Raw genomic sequence first — 18,615 nt, forward strand, 5'->3', positions numbered from 1 at the left:
TGAGCGGCATCATTTGTCGTGCGAGCGCGAATAACTTGTGTAATACACAGCCAACTGGTTCTTTACGGAAAGGAAGTTAAGTGAACAGCACAGCTAAAAAAACGTCGACAGTGCATTGGCATCAGAAAGGATTGGATTGGATGCGGAATGAAACCTCGCTGGCTATCGCGTGGCGTTCACCAAGTCGACGCGTTATTTTCCACTCGATAATATATGGACCAGTAACGCATTACAAGCGCATGTCTAGGTACTTCTTGGAAGAATCGGTTATATATATAATCCTTTTAATTCGTGAAAGTGAAAAAATCTTTTTTTTTATTCCGTTTCACTACGCTGAACTTGTGCACAGTGTGCTGCAACTACGAAAGGTCCGCTCTGCAATACTAAATGCATAACTAAAACGTGAAAATTGTCCGTCGCTCCGCTGTGGCACAGCGGGGAAACTCGGAGCGGAGCGGACCGTAAAAACGCCAAATTACAACACTCTAATATGCGGGGAAGGCATGGCGGGATACAGCAACCAAGACCAGTGCTGCCATGCAGCAGGGACAGCCCGCTCGGAGACACAAAGGCACATCACAACGCTGCCGTGATGAGGAAGGTCAGCGACGTCGTTACGGGCGTCACACCTTGATAGTGCGCCAGATGAGACCGACAGAAAAGTGGGAACTCTGTCGGCCTTTTTTAGCGCTAGATCAAGCCTGACGTTTAGTGTCCTTTCCACCGAGGCCTCCTTCCGCGAAGCACTGTCCGAGTGCTCAGACAGTGTTTCAGCACAAACGCTAATGTGTTTGTGTGTCTGCAACACTCATGCCAGCAGCTCCACGGAACCCAGAACGCTACCTTGGCTCCGGCAGAACCGATTGAGCGGAGTGCGAGAGCACTAAATCTTGTTACACAGCGCGGAACGCGACGGAACACCAGCCAGCCCGAGCTACGCCAGCGTGACTTGGCGCATCGTAAAAACATGGGCAGTTTTAACGGCAGGGGGTGAAGAAACACTTGACAGGACAGGCGCTCGCTCCGACTGAACGCCTGTTCTCTGAAGCCTTTCCCCTCTGCCGTGAAAACCGCTATATGTTACACCAGCTGGCCCAGAAAACTACTATCGCGACTTGGCGTGTCTAGGCTTCGACGTATTTGCCGCTAAACGCACTCCGCCCGTCTAGGTATTCTCCTAACCATGCGCGTCCTTACGGTGAGCGTACAACGACGGTGGCACGAACGCCATCTTGGTGTCGAAACAGCTATCGCATAAGATGTCCTTGCAAATACTTCTTACAGTAAGGAAGAGCTTACAACTATATTAATTGCTTGTTTGCTGATTGCTCGACCCCGCATATTCTAACTCAGGCACGAAAATAATGAAGGTGGGAGATACGATACGAGATACCACGTAGTCGTTCTCGTGTATATATAAATTCAAAGTCCAGGAAGAATATTGGGAATGCGTTGAAGGCTAAGGGATGCGTGCTACCTGTGCGCACTTGTTTCACCTGTTGTAATTTTATGCGCTATTTTAGGATTTAGGCTTAGGTTTTGAGTATTAGGGTTTTATTTATCTTACATGCCTAATGGGCAAACGGTGCAAATGAAGGTGCCTGGGCTGATGTGTGCAGACGGCCTAGTACTTATAGCGGGCAATGCAAGAGAACTACAGAGACTTGCGAATATGTGTGGCAACGCAGCGACAAATCTATCCCTTATATTGAGCGCAGAGAAATCGGGAATTACGACTTTTATTGAATAGATGAGTAATGACTTCGTATTAATTCAACAGAAAGTTGGGCATGTAGTCAAGAAATTGATGACGCTCTAGACTGCCTGTACGGTGCCACCTATTGTTCTTCTATCGACCCACAGTCCGCCTACAGGCAGATTGCCGTCGACGACATGGAACGAGAGAAAACTGCATTGGTTGCCCCTGACGGTATTTATCAGTTCAAGGTGATGCCTTCAGACTCGGTAACTCGCAGGCCACATTCGAACGAATGATGGAATCTTTGCTACAGTGGTTAAGTGGCCCACCAGCTTGCCTTATCTGGACGACGTCATCGTTTCATCGCCCACATTCGACACGCATCTCGATCGTCTCTCAGAGATTCTTAACGTGTTCCGCCGAGCCGGTCTCTAGTTGAACTCTTGAAAATGTAACTTCACCTGGTGGATGCAAGAGGGGGGCGACCTGCTACGGACGAAATTCGCGCTGTTAAGAAAGTCCGTGTCCCAAATACTCCAAAGGACGTTCGTAGTTTCGTAGGGCTGTGCCCCTATTTCTGTCGCGTTGTAAAGGATTGTACGACCATTGCACGTCCTCTTACCGCCCTCTTGAAGAAAGACGTCCCGTTTTCTTGGGGTCCTGATCATGATGTCGCATCTATTTTTCATTTCACTACTCACCTTACCCCGCCTCCAGTCCTGGCCCACTTTGACCCGTCTGCTTCAACCGAAGTTCTAACTGATGCCAGTGGTCACGGCATCGGAGCAGTGTTAGCGCGACGCCACCATGGACATGGTCGCGGTATAGCCTATGCCAGCCGACTTCTATCGTCCACCGAGCACAATTATTCGATCACAGAGCGCGAGTGCGTCGCTCTTCTGTGGACAGTTGCGAAGTTCCGTCCATCCTTGTACGGCGTCAATCCTGTGTCATCACTGATTGTCTGGTTATCCTCGCTAAAAAACCCCACGGGACGACTCGCTCGCTGGGCTTTACGCCTGCAAGGTATATCTTCTCCCTCATATATAAGACGGGACGCTTACACCAGGATGCAGATTGTTTGTCCTGCTGCCCCGTGGAAGAACCGGCAGACGCGGACCCCATTGCTTCCGTTTTCGTTGTGTCAAAGTTGCGTCAAATCGGCGACGAGCAACGCCGCGATCCTTCTTTACGAGCCCTCCCGCCTACAGGCCTCACAGGAGCATCAGAGGCGCTTCTATGGTTGCCACCATCGCGATGTGCATTTTCTCGGGGTTCTCTGGCACTTCTCTGGTCACCCATCCCCGGCGTGGGCCTTGCCGAGAAGCTGCTTTCACGTTACACTGGTCCATACCGTGTGGTGCAACAAAGGACCAATGTTACAGAGGAAATCATCCCCGCCGATCCCTCATCGTCGTCAGCTGCAAGTGGCATCATTCACGTAGCCGAGACTAAAGCCTTATCACACACCTTTCGTCACGCATAAGTATCTTAAGCACCGGGACGGTGCTTCTACTACCGGGGGTGATGATATGGAACAGCCGCAACAGTGTGGCTGCACTGAAGATGAGCAAGACGACGTGTTCCCGATGGATATAGGGTCGCCATCTTGGCCAACCTTGGTTTACGAGTAAATATACTATAAATAGCCTTGTGCATCACCTAAACGTAACAACATGCTCGCGGGTGTCTACATAAAGGAAGGAAAGACCTACTCATGCACCCACCGAGATAGCCTCAAATTCAAGGGGAAGCAGAACTGAGCGGTAATAAAAACAGGACTTAGAGCTACAATAAGTACGAGGGGCTGCGTGGAATCTGAAAAGCAGTAATGGTGCCGGTGCTAACGTTCGCGAATGTCATCCCATGTTTAAAATGTTGTCGGAGTTCGAAGTTAACCAGACATCGGTAGTCCGCTTGGCTTTGGGGGCCCACGATAAAACCACAAATGAAGCAGTGCAGGGTGACGTGGGTAGGGCCTCTTTGGAAGTAAGCGAAGCGCAGAGTAAGGAACATGTATAAAGATAAATGGGCAGCTAAATTACACAAGCATCTGCGCCTGAAAAGCATGGACACAGAATGAAGGAAGAGGTCGAGAAAGTCACCAAGTACAGGGTAAATGAAAGCGTAATTAGACAACCAGGAGTCACCAAAAAGAAAGTGAGGAAAACAGATACAGTGAATTGGATGCAAAAAAGGAAAGAAAAATGGCCTTGGAGATTTGAAGTAATGAGAAGAAAGAAATTAGAAGGCGAAGTCTGTACGATAACAGCAGTGACTTACTTTAGGTTCTAGCATGGTTGCCTAAGTACAAAAACATACTGGAGCACACATTCGCGACATCACACAACCTAATAACGTCACATTTGTGGAGGCTCTCTAAGCCCCACAGAACCTAGCTGTTTATTTTACATATTCTAATCATTGCCTTACCACCAGCTCATCCTCAGCGAAGGTGCATCTCGACTTTTCTATGATATATAATAACGTTCCATGCTTTAATGTTTGAGTCTTTTTAATGCGTTAGCATTCTTAGGCTACTTCACGAACGTTCAGAAGTGTCACAGCAGATGCGTCTGGGCATGTGGTGTGATACGGCCTCAAGTACGCGCCAGGCTTCAAAAAGCTGCTAAGTCAACATCGGCGTACTTAAATGAACAAGGCCTCAAGATCTCGCTAGAAAAATGCGCATTGGTCGCGTTTAGCCGAAAGCCAATGAGATCATAAGATGTCTCTATCGACGGTCACAGCATACCTTATGACAGGAAGCAGCGATTCTTAGGCGTAATCATTGATCGTGACCTCTGCTGGAGTCCTCATGTGGCCTACCTAAAGAAGCGTCTGACGGATATCTCTAATGTGTTTAAGTTTCTTGGAAGAAATGTCTGGGGTTCTTCAGTACATGCAATGATGCAACTGTACAGGACGCTCTTTCTTGGGTATTTGCGATACAGCTTGCCTGTGCTGACCAACACCTGCAGAAGTAATATCCGTACACTCGAAAGCGTCCAGGCCCAAGCACTTAGAGTGTGTCTTGGATTGCCGCGATGTTCGTCAGCGGCTGAAATAAATGGCATTGCACACGATTTCCCGGCCAAGACCCATATAGTCATGGAAGCGCTGAGAGCACACGTAAGACACCTTGCTCGAGCCCCTGCCCATCATCTAGCCTCACTGCCCGAGGATCGACCACGTGCTTCCTATTGTGAAACAGCCCTGCCTTATCGTGCATACCTTCCATCAAGTTAGACTTTGATCTTAGCCAAAAGGCCAGACCTAGACAGGAGGCAAGCACGGGACTGGCGCCGCCTGCAAACAAACACTTTCCCACATTTATACAGGCAACACAAAATGTACCCAGACAAATACAGCAACACATGCCCGTGGTGCGAAGGAACACCGACATTGGAACACATAACATTCCAGTGCGCGTTACGTCCGGCGGCTGCCACCTCGCCGCTGCTAGACAACACTCTACATAACTAGTCGTCGGAGGCACGACTCGCGGAAGTGGAATTGGGAAGCCAACTGGCGACCCTTGACCAGGCCCGGCGAGCCGCTGTAACCAGTGGGGCCCTGGAGGAGGGGCTCCACCCACCATAAACAAACAGCCTCTATTACAATAAACGTTTACTCTCTCTCTCTCTCTCTCTCTCTCTCTCTCTCTCTCTCCATCAGGTTATACAGCTCCAGCGAAAGTTCCGTTTCCACCATAGTGCTTGGCTAAAGCAAAGGTTCGATTAATGGTACCAGGAATACGAACACAAGCCCAACTCTCGCCTCCAGCACTCAAGCAGTTTTCACTGCTCTTGCTGTACGAGACGTACAACGAGCATCATCATCTATATACTGACGCTTCAACCACGGTGAATGGGTCAGCAGGATCGGTGATCTTTCCTGCAAAACTTTCCACCATAAAGATTCGATTATCTCACCACACTACACCGACTGCCGCGGAGCTTGCTGCTGTTCGTTGTGCACTTCGTGTAATTTCTGAAGAACTACCCAAGAAATGGAGCGTGTTCACTGACTCCAAGGCTGCTCTTCATTGTTTGGTTTCTGCCTTACGCCGAGGACCTCACGAACAACTAGTTCTAGAAATCAGACTGCTGTTTCACCACCTCGTCGAGCAAGGACACGAAATCACGTTGCAGTGGATTCCAAGCCACTGTGGCATTATGGGCAATGAACATGCCGACGCAGCAGCACGATCTGCACATGAGGAGGGCTTGCAAGACTCCATTACATTCTCAAGAACCGACGCTGCAACGAAAGTTCGTGTACTTGCAAATGAAGCCATCAAAACTTTATGGAACACACCAAGCTTAAAGCATACGCGTCTACACCGACTGGACCCATCCCTTCGACTTCGACCCCCATCTGGACTCTCTCGACTCGAAACAGCAGTACTTTGCCGACTGTGGCTAGGTGTCGCCTACACAAGATCCTTCGCCTTCCGAGTCAGTATGGACGACTGCGCGGCTTGCAGACACTGCGGCGGCGAGGAGACTATCGAACACGTGATTTGCCACTGTCCTCAATACAGCGCGCACCGGCTGTCACTAGCGACCGCGTTGGCACGCCTTGACGACAGGCCACTTTCAGAACAGTCAGTTTTGGAATGCCTACGTGAACTGTCGTCGCAGCAAAAGTCGGTCAAGGCTTTGTTGACTTTTCTACGTGACAGTGGCCTATTAGAAAGACTATAATGACCCCATTTCGTCCCTTTTCATATTTTTTTCTCACGCTTTTATTTTTGGCACGCTCTTCTTTCCGTCTTTACTTCCCCTTGCGCATCCCCTAGTGCAGGGTAGAGAACCGGAGGTTTTAAGCCTGGTTAACCTCCCTGCCTTTATCTCATTTGTATCTCTCTCTCTCTCTCTCTCTCTCTCTCTCTCTCTCTCTCTCTCTCTTCAGAGGTTATTTACCTTTGTACCTAACCACTTTCTCGCCTACCTGGGCCACTGGGGAGTCCGTGGATGAATGCTTAGCGCATCGGGCTGCTCGGCTGAAGTAACAGGATTCGAAACCGACCATCAGACCAACATGGGTCACTGAGTATGTGCCAATGTGTATCTACGCACATCTCTACAACGAACCACTTTCACGCCGATATGCGGCACTGTAGATGAGGGAAAGGGGGCGCACTGCCGACTCGGAGCACTGGGTAAGTGCCACGCGGCCTGTGCTGGTCTTCGAGGAAGCATTTGATGCCAACCTGGGCCACTGCGAATGTACCGGTAGGTGTGTGCCGCTCTTGGATGAATGTCTTGGCGGCCAGCATGGACGATTAGGTATGTGCCGCAAGGAATGTGCGGCTATGCAACAACGAAAAACTTCGCTTAAATTTCTTCGATGCTGAGCGTAATCGAACCCTCGTCACATGGGTTCTTCAAGAACAGAAACCCGACGCTTCTGCAGGCTGCACCCCAAATTCACTGGGTATGTGCCGCTCTTCGATGAACCTAACGCCAACTTTAATCACATAGTGTGTGCCACTGTATGTGTGGCAAGCGAGGGAACCATTACCAGCGTTGGCAGGCACCGGCGCACCACGCTTCCGTCTCGCGAGCCACTCGCGGACTTCACGGCAGTGCCGCTAGATGGCACAGTATGTCAAGAAAGAAGTGCGAGAGAGAAGCCCGGTTGCCGCATGACGCGTTTCTCAGCGTTCCCACGACCTGACGCGCCATGCACTTCCTAGGCCACGCGCAGGCTTCGCGATAGCGCCGAGTGTCTTTAGAGAAGCGCCAAAGAGGAATCCAGGTGCAGTAAACGGCTCATACATAACCCGTTTCGACGTTGGCAATGCGTTTTGTCTCTACATTGATTCAACGCTAAAAGCATTTCCGTCGACAGTCAGCATGGGACGACGGTTTCCGTCGCTTTTCTCACTTTTTCAATTCACCTTTAGAGACCAGTTGCTACTTGACGCTGCTTACATATCGTCAGGCCTAGATTATCCCTTCGAATTCGGTGTCATAAAACGGCGACTTGGGCGAGTTGGTAACTCATCATTTCGGTTTTATAACAGCGGAAAAAAAACTAAAACAGTTAACAAGAACGACACACACACCGATCGCTGGTGGTGTGCGTCGTCCTTCCTAGCTGCCCTGGTTTTTGTATGTTGTTATATGCCGGAAAGTCAAAGTCAGTGTTGCAACGTGTCCCGCTGACGTATATTTTGAATCCTAGCATCGCCCGAACTAGCAGCTATTAGTACCATCTTCCTGCTCCATCAGTGACATCATTCGCACTGACGCATTCAAGAATGCTGTCACTTATATTGTGTGATTGCATTGCGATTCCTGCCTCTGGTGCATTTGTTGTCTCGATAGCGTGAAATCAAATGTGTATATAGCAGGTAATTGTGGGTTAACGTTTTGTGAGAGCGAACGTTTACTTCCCAGATATTCGCGCTTTACCGCTTATGAGAAACAAGCAATTCTGCGAACGATCAAGACGGGCTTCTTTTTTTTCATCTTTTTTTTTTGTGCATTAGCCTGCTTTCGACTGTTGGTGTTGCTGAAATAGGATTCAATTTTCAATTCCTCCTGAATTCCTCGATAGACGCTGGAAGTAGAAGGAAATTCCCGAGAGGAGTTTGAGCAAAAAGATGTACTTACATAGATGGCCCACAATTGACTCTTCACGCACTTGTATATTAGCTGAAAAGAAAAAACTAGGCTCAGACCCCGAAGCGATTCGGTGAGATCGGGAGAGAAAACGCCTGGGCCACAGCACAGTTAACTCTGATGCATTCGCGTTTCACACTCGTAACAGTCCTGTGAGTTCTTATATTGCACAAGAAAAAAAAATGGGGGCGTGGGAAGGCTGGCGACGTTTCCTTTGGTCGTTTGTTATTATCGTCGTGCCTGATTTCTAAGTGATCCAACTTCTCATCCTTTTCCCTACGATCATTGTGCTGTGTGAGGATATAAAAGTATTGTTGCGTTATTTCACAGCCTGCTATGGGGAGTGCTTGTTAATGTAACTGAAAAAATAAAAAACATTCAAGTGTTTATTCCTCAACTATTTTCATGTCGTGGTTGCTTCAACATCGTCTTGTTCAAAGTAAGCGTGCAGCCAAACCAGAGTTCGCAAGAAAAAGATTTCCTTGCAAACAAAATTGCGTTAAGCTGATTTTGAAGTTTATTTTTAGTTCCGTTTTATTCGACGGACTCTTCCTCACTTTTTAACTTGTTTTCTATTCAGTGCTAGGCGCCATCTAATTCCATCTAAATATTGGCCCCATAGTGGTCAAGTAAAACTCTGGCTTGAGCTAGCTGGTTCATGCTTGAATGAGTAAAGAACAAGGCGCACTAGACCAGAACAGAAGAAGAACATACGCCGGTCCTGTCGCTTGTGTTCGTCATCCGTCCTTACCATTGCGCCTTGTTTACTCATTCCCCATGGTGGATATGAGTCAACAGTGGCCAAAAAAACAAAGAAACAAATAATAAAAACACAGGATAAAATAGAAGCGCTATTATGTTCAATCTTGCTTATTCCAAAAAAGAAACATTGCCCTGCACTCTTCTGTATATTTAAGCTGCCTGCTCTTTGTGGCTTTCCAGACAAGCAAGTTTCCGTAACATAAATAAATAGCATAAACACACATATATATCAACTTTACATATTTTCTCTGCATCTGGGCGATCACCGGTCACATATAATATACCTACATTTGTAATGAATCTCCACTGAGGGTGGTTCAAACAAACAAGGCCCATGAGGCTCAATAACCTCACGAGATAAGAATAAACTGTAACAGGACTGCGCGCCAGTGGTTGAGTCCACAAAATAATTTAAGTCATTCGATGGCCCTTTCTCTAACATTAACTTGCTAAACATATTATTATTCAGTTTTAGTGACCACATAACAGCCGCCGTGGAAATTATACAAGCTTTCGTAATGAAGTCACAATTCACAAATAGATTGAGTGCTGTATAAGTCAAGCCGTCAAAACGTATTATTCGGCGTGGAATGAAGTGTCTCTTAGAAAATCTTTGTAGAAATTCTGTCGTCTTTTCTGCTGAATCTACGTTAATCTTGGCTGACTTTCTCTTGGGATGCAGTTGAAGGCGATGTATAACTTATATCATGATTACGCCGCAGTAAAATATTAAACGCCTGGCCACGTTTAGCGCAACTGCATTGCACACACCACCGCCGACAGATGACGCTAGTTGTGGGTGTTTTAAATTTCGTGGAAATTTTCGAGCTTCATTGCATTCTGCCACCAAAACAATTTGATTGCCACGGTCGCAAGTCGTACTTAACAGACTAAAGGCAGTTACACGCCTTCGGGCGCGTTTTTTGTCACACAACCGCAATGGTTATCAACATTGCTTGCCCCCAATTATTTCATGATGCGCGCCCAGAATTTCCTGCTTACGAACGGCGTGCGCGTCCTCAGCGTGTCACAGCGTTCTTGACAGGAAAGTAACGAGCGCACAGACTTCAACAGAGAAAACGAAAGCAAGACTGATGATGATTATTGTTGTCCGACAAAAACCCACAGTGATAATGGTGCCAGCTCTTTATTTCTTTTTCAGTGTTGCGACTTGGCGCACCGCGCAGCATAATGCCGAAACCACTTAATAAAACCACACCGTATAATGCCAGACAGTTGTTAACGCACTTAGTGTCTAAAGTTTGCCTATAAGCATTGCCTACAGCGGCGAACAAACTCACCTCCACGCTGTCAGTTTTGAGCGTCCTTATGCAGTCGTTTGCAATATCACAGGCAGTATCCAGGAACTGCGTTTGAAAGGAAACAATAAAACCATTATGTTAGTTATGCGGCTTCCGCGCGCAATGGGAATTGGTGGACGCTAAGGTTCTTTTACATAGGTACTTGCGTTGCACACTGAATGAGTTGAAGTCATTGGAAGTTACATTTATGTACATAGTATGTTGCGTTGCGTGTTGTCCCGTGCATGCTATGCAGATGTTATGTTGACACCATGCATGCGATGGCATTGCTTCTGTTGATGCAGTGCACGAGAATGACTCAAACTGACATCGGCCTCTGCGTGTGCTTTTGTGCCCCGGCGCGAAACTTTCTCCCTGTGGGACAACTTGGGAGTATGCGTAGCTCAGCTCAAGTCGGCAGGAACAGCAACGGCTGATTCAGCGTGCTCACGAAGTCGCGCATAGCAATGGAGCCCTGGACTGAGACCCAACTCATTGAGGAAGAATTTCCGACTTGTTTTCCAAATCAAAGTTTGTTCTCACTCACTCACTCTCTCCCCCCCCCTTAGTTATGGCTCAACGTTGTGTCCCATCTACGCTGATTGCCTGGACCCTCCATGGCGTTTTCCTCCGACCAGCTTTCCGACGTCTTCCTCCGCCTGAACAAGTCGGCCACTTCGGAACGTGAGCACGGAAAAAATTATTGTGGAGAGGAAGAGGTGCTATTTTCTGCAACCCTTTAGCTAAAACGGTTCATCGCCTTGGGGTGAAAGTTCCCTCTCTATCCATGGCGAGAGAGATTCCCTCTCTATCCACGATTTTGTTTCCCCACGGGAAAGCAATTTCTCGGTACTGTGGACGCTCGCTTGATCTCCTGCACATGTTTGCGGGGGGCCGAAAGGCGGCATCGTTTTCCAGAAGACGTCCTGAAACGTGACAAATTGCCGTCGGAAGGGCGGCTCGGTTGCCGGCACACGTTTGCCAGGCAAAATGTTTCCTCGTTTTCATTAAACCACCCTGAAACGCAACAAGTCGGGCTTGAGGTAGCACTTGTGTTGTTCGGCACAATGCTGGTTACCAGACAAAGCTCGTTCGCTACAGCCTTGGCGCCTATCTACGTAACGTTCGGTGGTTCGGTGCGTTACCCGGTTGGCATAACACAGACTCGACTGCGTCACACGTTTGAACTTGCACTAGCCTCGACGTGCGCGTTTGTCTTGCCTAGTATTTGCACCTATTCTGAAACCCTCGCAGCAGATGCAACCAGACCGAGCTGACTAGAATGTACCGCTAGCCTGTCGTGTGACTCCTAGTTCTCCTCTATATTTTGTATGACTAGGCTTCAAGACTGTCACGTGACGCTCTCTCCTAGTTTATTCTTTCCTCCCTGTGTTAGAAGAATGCCCACGCGTTCCGTTGCCCTCTGGTGCTTCAAGCTGTGCTCGAACATGAGCGGTGGCTGTGCAACAGACGGCGCTCGCTACGCCGAGGTAGGTAGGGCACATATTTTCTGTCTCAGCATTCAGGGCGCAAGAGTGCACCGCGCCACAGCAGCCATGTGCCATGCGGACCAGCCAACGCGCACATAGGACTGTAAACCGCAATTGAAGCCGTACAGGCTACATTCCGCGAGCACAACCACTTGTCCCTGTAAGATGTGCTTGTGAAACGATGCCGGAATGCAATGCCGCCAAACCGAAACGGGTGAAATTTTGCGCCGACCCTCGGCTACTCCACATGTTTTACTAGAAACCGCCGTTGTTGTTTGCTCGGTTTAATGTAGCTAAGGCCCCTTAGCTTGGTCACCTCAATGCGCTCCTCGTCTCCAAACCGAGACGGAACACACGGAATCTCTCGTTCTTGAACGCAGACAGCCAGATACAGAAAACCGGCTTTACATGGAGTGGAATGGCTCACATTAAAGGGGTTGAGACACCAAATTTTGAGGCTATAAAAAGCATGTTGTAGGCTACTTCCGTATGCAAGGACACCCAGAACGAGGTATTGGACGCTGCAAACATTTCAAAATAATTTTAATTGAGCTCCAAAGAGTCATTAAAAACTCCTTCTCGTAGTCGAGACCCATCGCTAGCGCGGCAGTTACTACGTCACAGAGGAGGAACGAAAATATTGACGTCATAGCACACCAGCACAAAAACGTGACGTATGATGAGTAGCGATGAAATGCCGATTACGGAGCCTGCTAAGCCGAGCAACCAAGCATAGCCTCCACTACGACCGAGCTACAGGCATATAGAAATCCTTTCTTAATGCAAAGAAGGGGTAAGGCGTGCAGACACGGACACAAGAGGAGAGAAGTGGACAACACGAACGCCGCACGCCGGCCCGCGAACGGCAAACTGCGTGCGGCGAGTTGCCCTGCGGACGGGCCTTTACACGTTTGAGTGTAACACTAGCGGGCCGACTCCGAAAGGGACCAGGATATGCGGCGTTCGTGTTGTCTGCTTCTCTCCTCGCTTAGTCGCGTAGTTCGGCCGCTTGGCCTTTCCACGTTACCGGCCCGTCCACGTTACCGGCACGGAAACTCGCCGCACGCCGTTTGCAGTTCGCGGGCTCCCGTGTGACGGCGGTTTTGCTCGCGAACGGCGAGATTTCCTTGCCGTAGAGAGGACGGGCCCGGGACCCATTTGTGCGGCAGCCGTACGGCGAAGCGGCCAATCAGCGACCGAGGAGGGGTCGCTCTGGCATCGACGGCAGCTTCACCGCCTCTGATCGTTCGGCGCCGCCGATATCGTCGCTAGGCCTTTTCCGGTCCACTTCAAAGCTAAAGCTTACGGCGCTTCGGAATGAATCACCGACTCTCACAAGCCGCAATATTTTCTTACCGTTGTTGTCGCTCTTCGCAATAATTATAATAATCGCGACATGCACTTCGAATCGCCAGTGGTTGACCTCTGCTGGCAGAGCACGCGTATGCGCGAGCAGACGACGCAGCATAGTTTTACGTCACTATTTTTTGTGGGCCACGTGACCAAGCCATGTTGCGTTTCCTCCTCTGTGACGTCATAGCATCCCCCGGAGCCCAGAAACCGAAACCGAAATCGCTCGGTATAATAATGCTATTATTAAATTATTTATCGGATATATATGAATCCCGCTGTGTGTATCGTGCTCCCTGAAGCATGACGCAACGTTTGAATCAACAAACGCATGAACGAAAATTTTGATGTCTCCACCCCTTTAAAGGAACATCGTGGGCGCGCAACGGCGTCAGTACAGCGCACGAAGCGGCTATTCTATGGGTAGCAGACGAGCAGGACCTGTTCGCTAACACACAGAAATGGCACAAGCAAGAATGGTACAAGCAATCCCGATGCCGACAATCAAAATCCTACCCTCACTTAAGATTTATTTTCGGACAGGACACACACACGCTCTAGCGTCCCCCTCGTGTCTGCTCCATTGCTTCCAATCGCACTTAGGTGGAAGGTATTTCTCCCCAGAAATTTCGGGCTCGGGCAGGTTTTGTAGCTTCCGTAAGCTGCACCTGAGGCCGCCGCCTCTGCCAATCCTGAGAACTACTCAAAGCGGTTTGTCGCCGCTTCGTCGGCGGATGCTAGCCATCTGCTACGGCTGCGTCCAGAGACAAAGCCATATGAGAAAAAGTGCCTATAGGTGCTGGGATACGGATATACCAGGCTACACAGTACACGCTGTTAACCGCAGACAATCGATTCTGCAAGGCACTTGCCGCTTTTTCACGAAGAAGGCCTGCACGCGTTCATTAAATGTGCACTGACGACGTGGTGGGCTTATTCAAAGATTGAAAGATTAATAAGGATTGCCTTGCTGACACCGAGCTGCTTCCCTGATGAGCGCACTTCGTTCGACTACTTCCCTGTCTTTTCACTCCAGCTTAGCAATAGGTAGCGCAAAATACCTGACGGTTATGCGGTGTTTTCGGCTTTGCAATCACTTCCGCTGCATGTCGCCCCCAAAAACATAGCCTTCGAGATCTGCTTCTGTTACTCAGAGGTAACAATCGCATGCCACGTGGATGTGCGAAACAACCAGTACCTTGCCACGCGGCAACGCATGCACAAAAAGAGTGCCACCAATCACACGTTTCAGCTGGATCTACCACAGCGAATGTTGCTGCAATGTAATTTGGGTATTCTATTTAATATCGAACTTGCGTGTATACTAAGTACACCTTCTGCTGAATGCTATTTCTCAGATGCAGCGTCTCAAAGCAGCACGAATCTACAAAGGGAACAAAGCACGATAGGTTTACTCTCTAGATTCGTGCGATGCCCGTGTGAATTGCACTTTTTTTCTTCACTCATAAATTTTGCTGCCGTATTTTTCACGCAGACGCATCGAAAGATTTTACCTGCCCCACAGTCTTCGTATTCGGTAGGCTCTTGACGCAGTGCAGAATACGGGCGCAGTTCTTCATGAAGTGATTAAGCGAACGAGCAAGGTCTCCGGCATACGTGATGGCTGAAAAGAAAGGAAGAAAAGCACCGATATAAGTACGTTATATGAGTACAATATAGCTGTGTTTCAATACTCGTCGTAGACGGTGAAGTAGATGGACTAAGCGTACAGCAGCGATCTTAAGCCTGGTTCCTTTTCTGACGAACACGCCAAAGAAGACAGCTTCGCGAAGACAGCATAGAGGTCAAAGATCATGCAGGATACTTTCCTGCCAAGCAGGACGCTTGGAAATCTCGACGGAAAAGTCGTCTGCCCACACACAAAAAAAACGTAGTCACACTTTCCTATTAGCTTACTGCAGGTATTGTCGAGTTCGTTTCTTTTTTGTAGATTTGCAGACGGAAACAGGTAAAATATGGCGACAATTTCTGCTTTTCTCAACTTTTCTTGACGCCGCGAGATGGCGCCACGTAGTAGAGTCGTCTTCCATGCGACTTTCCGACGGTTCACGAAGCGTTCCATTACTAGGTCTCGAAGCTGTCTCGGCTGTCTCCTTAGCTGTCTACGTATAGAGTGTATGCACGACCGGCATCGCCATCGGCAGGCGGGCAATCGTCGCTATGCATTCTGGGTAACGCGCCCTTTTGAAGCACTACTAAGCAGACAAGCAAAGCAGTGCGTGTGACCTCTCGAAACGTTTCGTGCTTCAGCGAGCAGTTGTAGGCTGCAAAAGCCGTACGCACACTAAAGCCGAAAAGGAGAAAGCAAAGCAGGATAATAACAGCCCCTGCGACTGTCGATTTTGAAGATTCCGAAGATGAGCGTTCATGAATGCGGCACAGACAAGCAACTGTCGGAACGGCGGCGACGCGAGTGGATCGCTCGCCTCAACAAAAGGGTGTCGCCGAAAATCTGGACAAGTAGAAAGTGTGTTCTCGAGACTTTTTATGAGGTATGCAAGTTACGCATCTATGCTACCTGCTTCAGAACGCTACCTGTTCTTGACAGTGCAAAAAACGTTTTGGTATCGCGGATGTAGGCCTTGCTTTCGGCAGAGCATTGATCTGCGCGGAGTGGCCGATTACAATGGGCTGCAGTTTGATTTAACGAACGGAGCATGCGAGGAGTGATATGCTTTATAACATATCTATTTCAGGTTGTCCGTCAAATCTATTTGACGAGCGTAATATCCATTGGGCCCCATCGAAGCATTTGGGGTATGATGCCAAGAGCACCACCGAAGAACCATACGACCAGAGAAAGGCACGTTCGCAAGGTCTTTTCACCGCTGGTAACTGCCGAGCCACCACACCTTCTGCTATTGATTTGTATTGTTTTACCACGTCGCAAAATCGCTACTCTGTGTCATGTTTCTTCACAGCAGTGAACAGCCTTGCTTCCCTTGTAGCAGCAGCAGCGACCAGTCCTGCTCCTTCTGCAGCTACCAGTCCTGCTTCTCCTATTGAAGAACCTGCACCTGACACACCAGAAAAGGAACTGAATACAAATGTCGGTATGTAAAATCATGAGGTGAAACTAGCTGTGATTAGTGTAAAAACAACTTTCTTCCAGTGGTGCGGTGCCATGTTTTTAACAGATTTAATGTCATCTTTACTTGTCAGTGTTTGTCACATAGCATTTTCAAAAAAACTCCTATTGCTTCCCTCTTCTGATTTGTTTTGTTGTCCTCTTCTGTCAACAGATGCTGTCTGCCAGACGGACATGTCCAAAGAGGACATCAACAAACTTGTGGAGACCGTGGCACGGCTCAACTTGCAGCTGGACGCATATCAATATGCTCTTGATTAAGCAAAGTTCACCCAAGAAAGTCTGCAGGACAATATGCCAAAGTAGTTTTCTATACTCGGCTTCCTACATATTGGTCGTTACTTTCCGTGTTTGAACTGTTGAAAGAACATATTTCACCATAGGCTAAGCATTCCCTCACTCAGTTTCAAGATATCATTCTCTTTTTGGTGATATTTAGGCTGGGCTGTCAGCTACAGGACTTTGCATACCGTTTCTGTATATCGCAGCCAACAGCATCATGTATCTGAGAAAGGTGGCTGATCGTGTTTTTCAACCACATTGGTCAATTGATTCGCTGGCCAGACAAGGAGCAGATCATAAAAACAGTGCTGGTAGCTTTCGTCGACAACTTTGGCTTGAAGGTTTGGATGATACTTGACTGCTTTGAGATAAGCATTGACAGCCCAAGTTCCTACCTTCCTCGAGCATACATATGGTCTCAACAAATGAACCAGAACACTGTGCAATTTTTGTTGGGGATTATTCCCCAGGGGGCGGTCACCTTTCTGTCAGATGCATATGGAGGCCATGCCAGTAATAAAAAAATAACGGATGAATGTGGGGTCCTGGATCTTCTAGAGTTCGGTGATGGTGTACTGGCTGACAGGGGATTTTTGACAGCAGAAAGTGTATGCATGTGCCACGCTACACTTGTTGCACCTGCTTTCACTAAAGGAAAAACGCGATTGTGCAGTAGTGATGTCGAGGGGAAAGGTAGATAGCGATCGAATGTGAGGATACATGTTAAGCGGGCCATAGGCATGGTAATAAACAAGCAATCCATCCTGAAGGGCAGCTTGCCCGTTGAAGTTCTAAAGTGCGATGAGCACGGCAAGTCTCAGATTGACACGATTGCATGTGTCTCTTGTCCACTCACAAATCTCTGCTATTCTGTCATTCCATTCGACTAATGAGACGTGAACTACGGAAGTTTGCCGTACAAGCCGAGGGGAAGGCGACTGTGAAAAGGTTTTTTTAAAATAAAGCAGAAATGGCACTGCGGAAACAGCAGACACACATTACTTAGTACAAGCGCACTAATTGAAGCAGAAGTAGATCGAGCCAAACAGAATGATACTACATAATTGGATAACAAATACTCTTGCGCTCAAGATGACATGCAAGGCATGCGTGCGTGGCCGCAACGCTTCCAGGATCCGTGGTGGTGTAAGGAAGCCGCGCGTTTGGAAACAAAAGGGAAAGGTTTCTTCCATTGTGACAATCAGCTGCATCCCCTGGACCATCCAGGTGCTTTATGTTCCTTTCGGATGATATTGTGCGTAAAGTTGTTGCGGCCATGAGCTCACGCATTGCAAATCATGTTCACCGTCACCGCACATGTGGTTGATTGTGCCAACGCCGAGATGCGGTGTTTACTATTGTTCACTGTAACACTGGTGCATTGTGCAGCTTGGAGCTCACGGCATCAGCAGTTGTCACTCCTGTCGTAAGGGGAGTGCGGGGCAGTGGCCAATCACCTGAGGGTAGGTGGCGGCTGGCCAAAGTTATCGTGTCATTGCAGCTCAGCAAATGCTGCGGAGGAGACCAACGCATAGAGCCGTGCGCTGAAAAACACTATAGCGTTTGCTCTGTTCGAGTACTTAAACGCTTGTACTCTAAAGGTATATCAGTTTTCTCACCTTCAGAAAGACTTACAAAGATGTGGTGCATACACACCGCTGACGAGTGACATCACCATACCATATTGCAGGGTCCCAGGCCTCCGACAGCCAACAGCACCAAACTGCTTGTCGGAAAAGAATGTATAGGGTCATCCACTTCTAGTTTGAACGCCTATCCCATCAAATGTTGGATACTGCCGAACTAATGAGCTTGTACCCAACCGCGCAAGGAGTGGTCATGATTGTTGCGCTTCTCTAGTGTGGTCAGTTAAGTAGACATGACTCTCGTGTGACACTCTGCAGAAATGGGATTTAATCACGCACTCCTGTGTCCAAACTAAATGTGGACGACACTGCACATTGGAGTAGATTGTAGTAGATACTGC

At 48.4% G+C, this 18,615-nt stretch overlaps 1 protein-coding gene and 1 long non-coding RNA gene across 2 annotated transcripts in view; one reads left to right on the forward strand and one right to left on the reverse strand.

Moving 5' to 3' along the window:
* The window catches only part of LOC142584221 (uncharacterized), a 31,010-nt gene extending 22,641 nt beyond the window's left edge, over nt 1–8,369 (reverse strand). The window contains exon 1 of the long non-coding RNA XR_012828728.1: nt 8,326–8,369. This is a non-coding gene — a long non-coding RNA (uncharacterized LOC142584221). The remainder of the gene's footprint in view (nt 1–8,325) is intronic.
* Nucleotides 8,370–16,020: 7,651 nt separating this feature from the next.
* On the forward strand, nt 16,021–17,164 carry LOC142586178 (uncharacterized). Its single transcript, XM_075697430.1, has 3 exons — nt 16,021–16,126; nt 16,180–16,311; nt 16,501–17,164. The coding sequence occupies exons 1-3, from the start codon at nt 16,021–16,023 to the stop codon at nt 16,605–16,607; spliced, it is 345 nt and encodes a 114-aa protein (XP_075553545.1). The 3' UTR covers nt 16,608–17,164.
* Nucleotides 17,165–18,615: the final 1,451 nt, after the last annotated feature.

Source organism: Dermacentor variabilis, chromosome 6, assembly GCF_050947875.1.
Source record: "Dermacentor variabilis isolate Ectoservices chromosome 6, ASM5094787v1, whole genome shotgun sequence".
Taxonomy (NCBI): Eukaryota; Metazoa; Arthropoda; class Arachnida; order Ixodida; family Ixodidae; genus Dermacentor; species Dermacentor variabilis.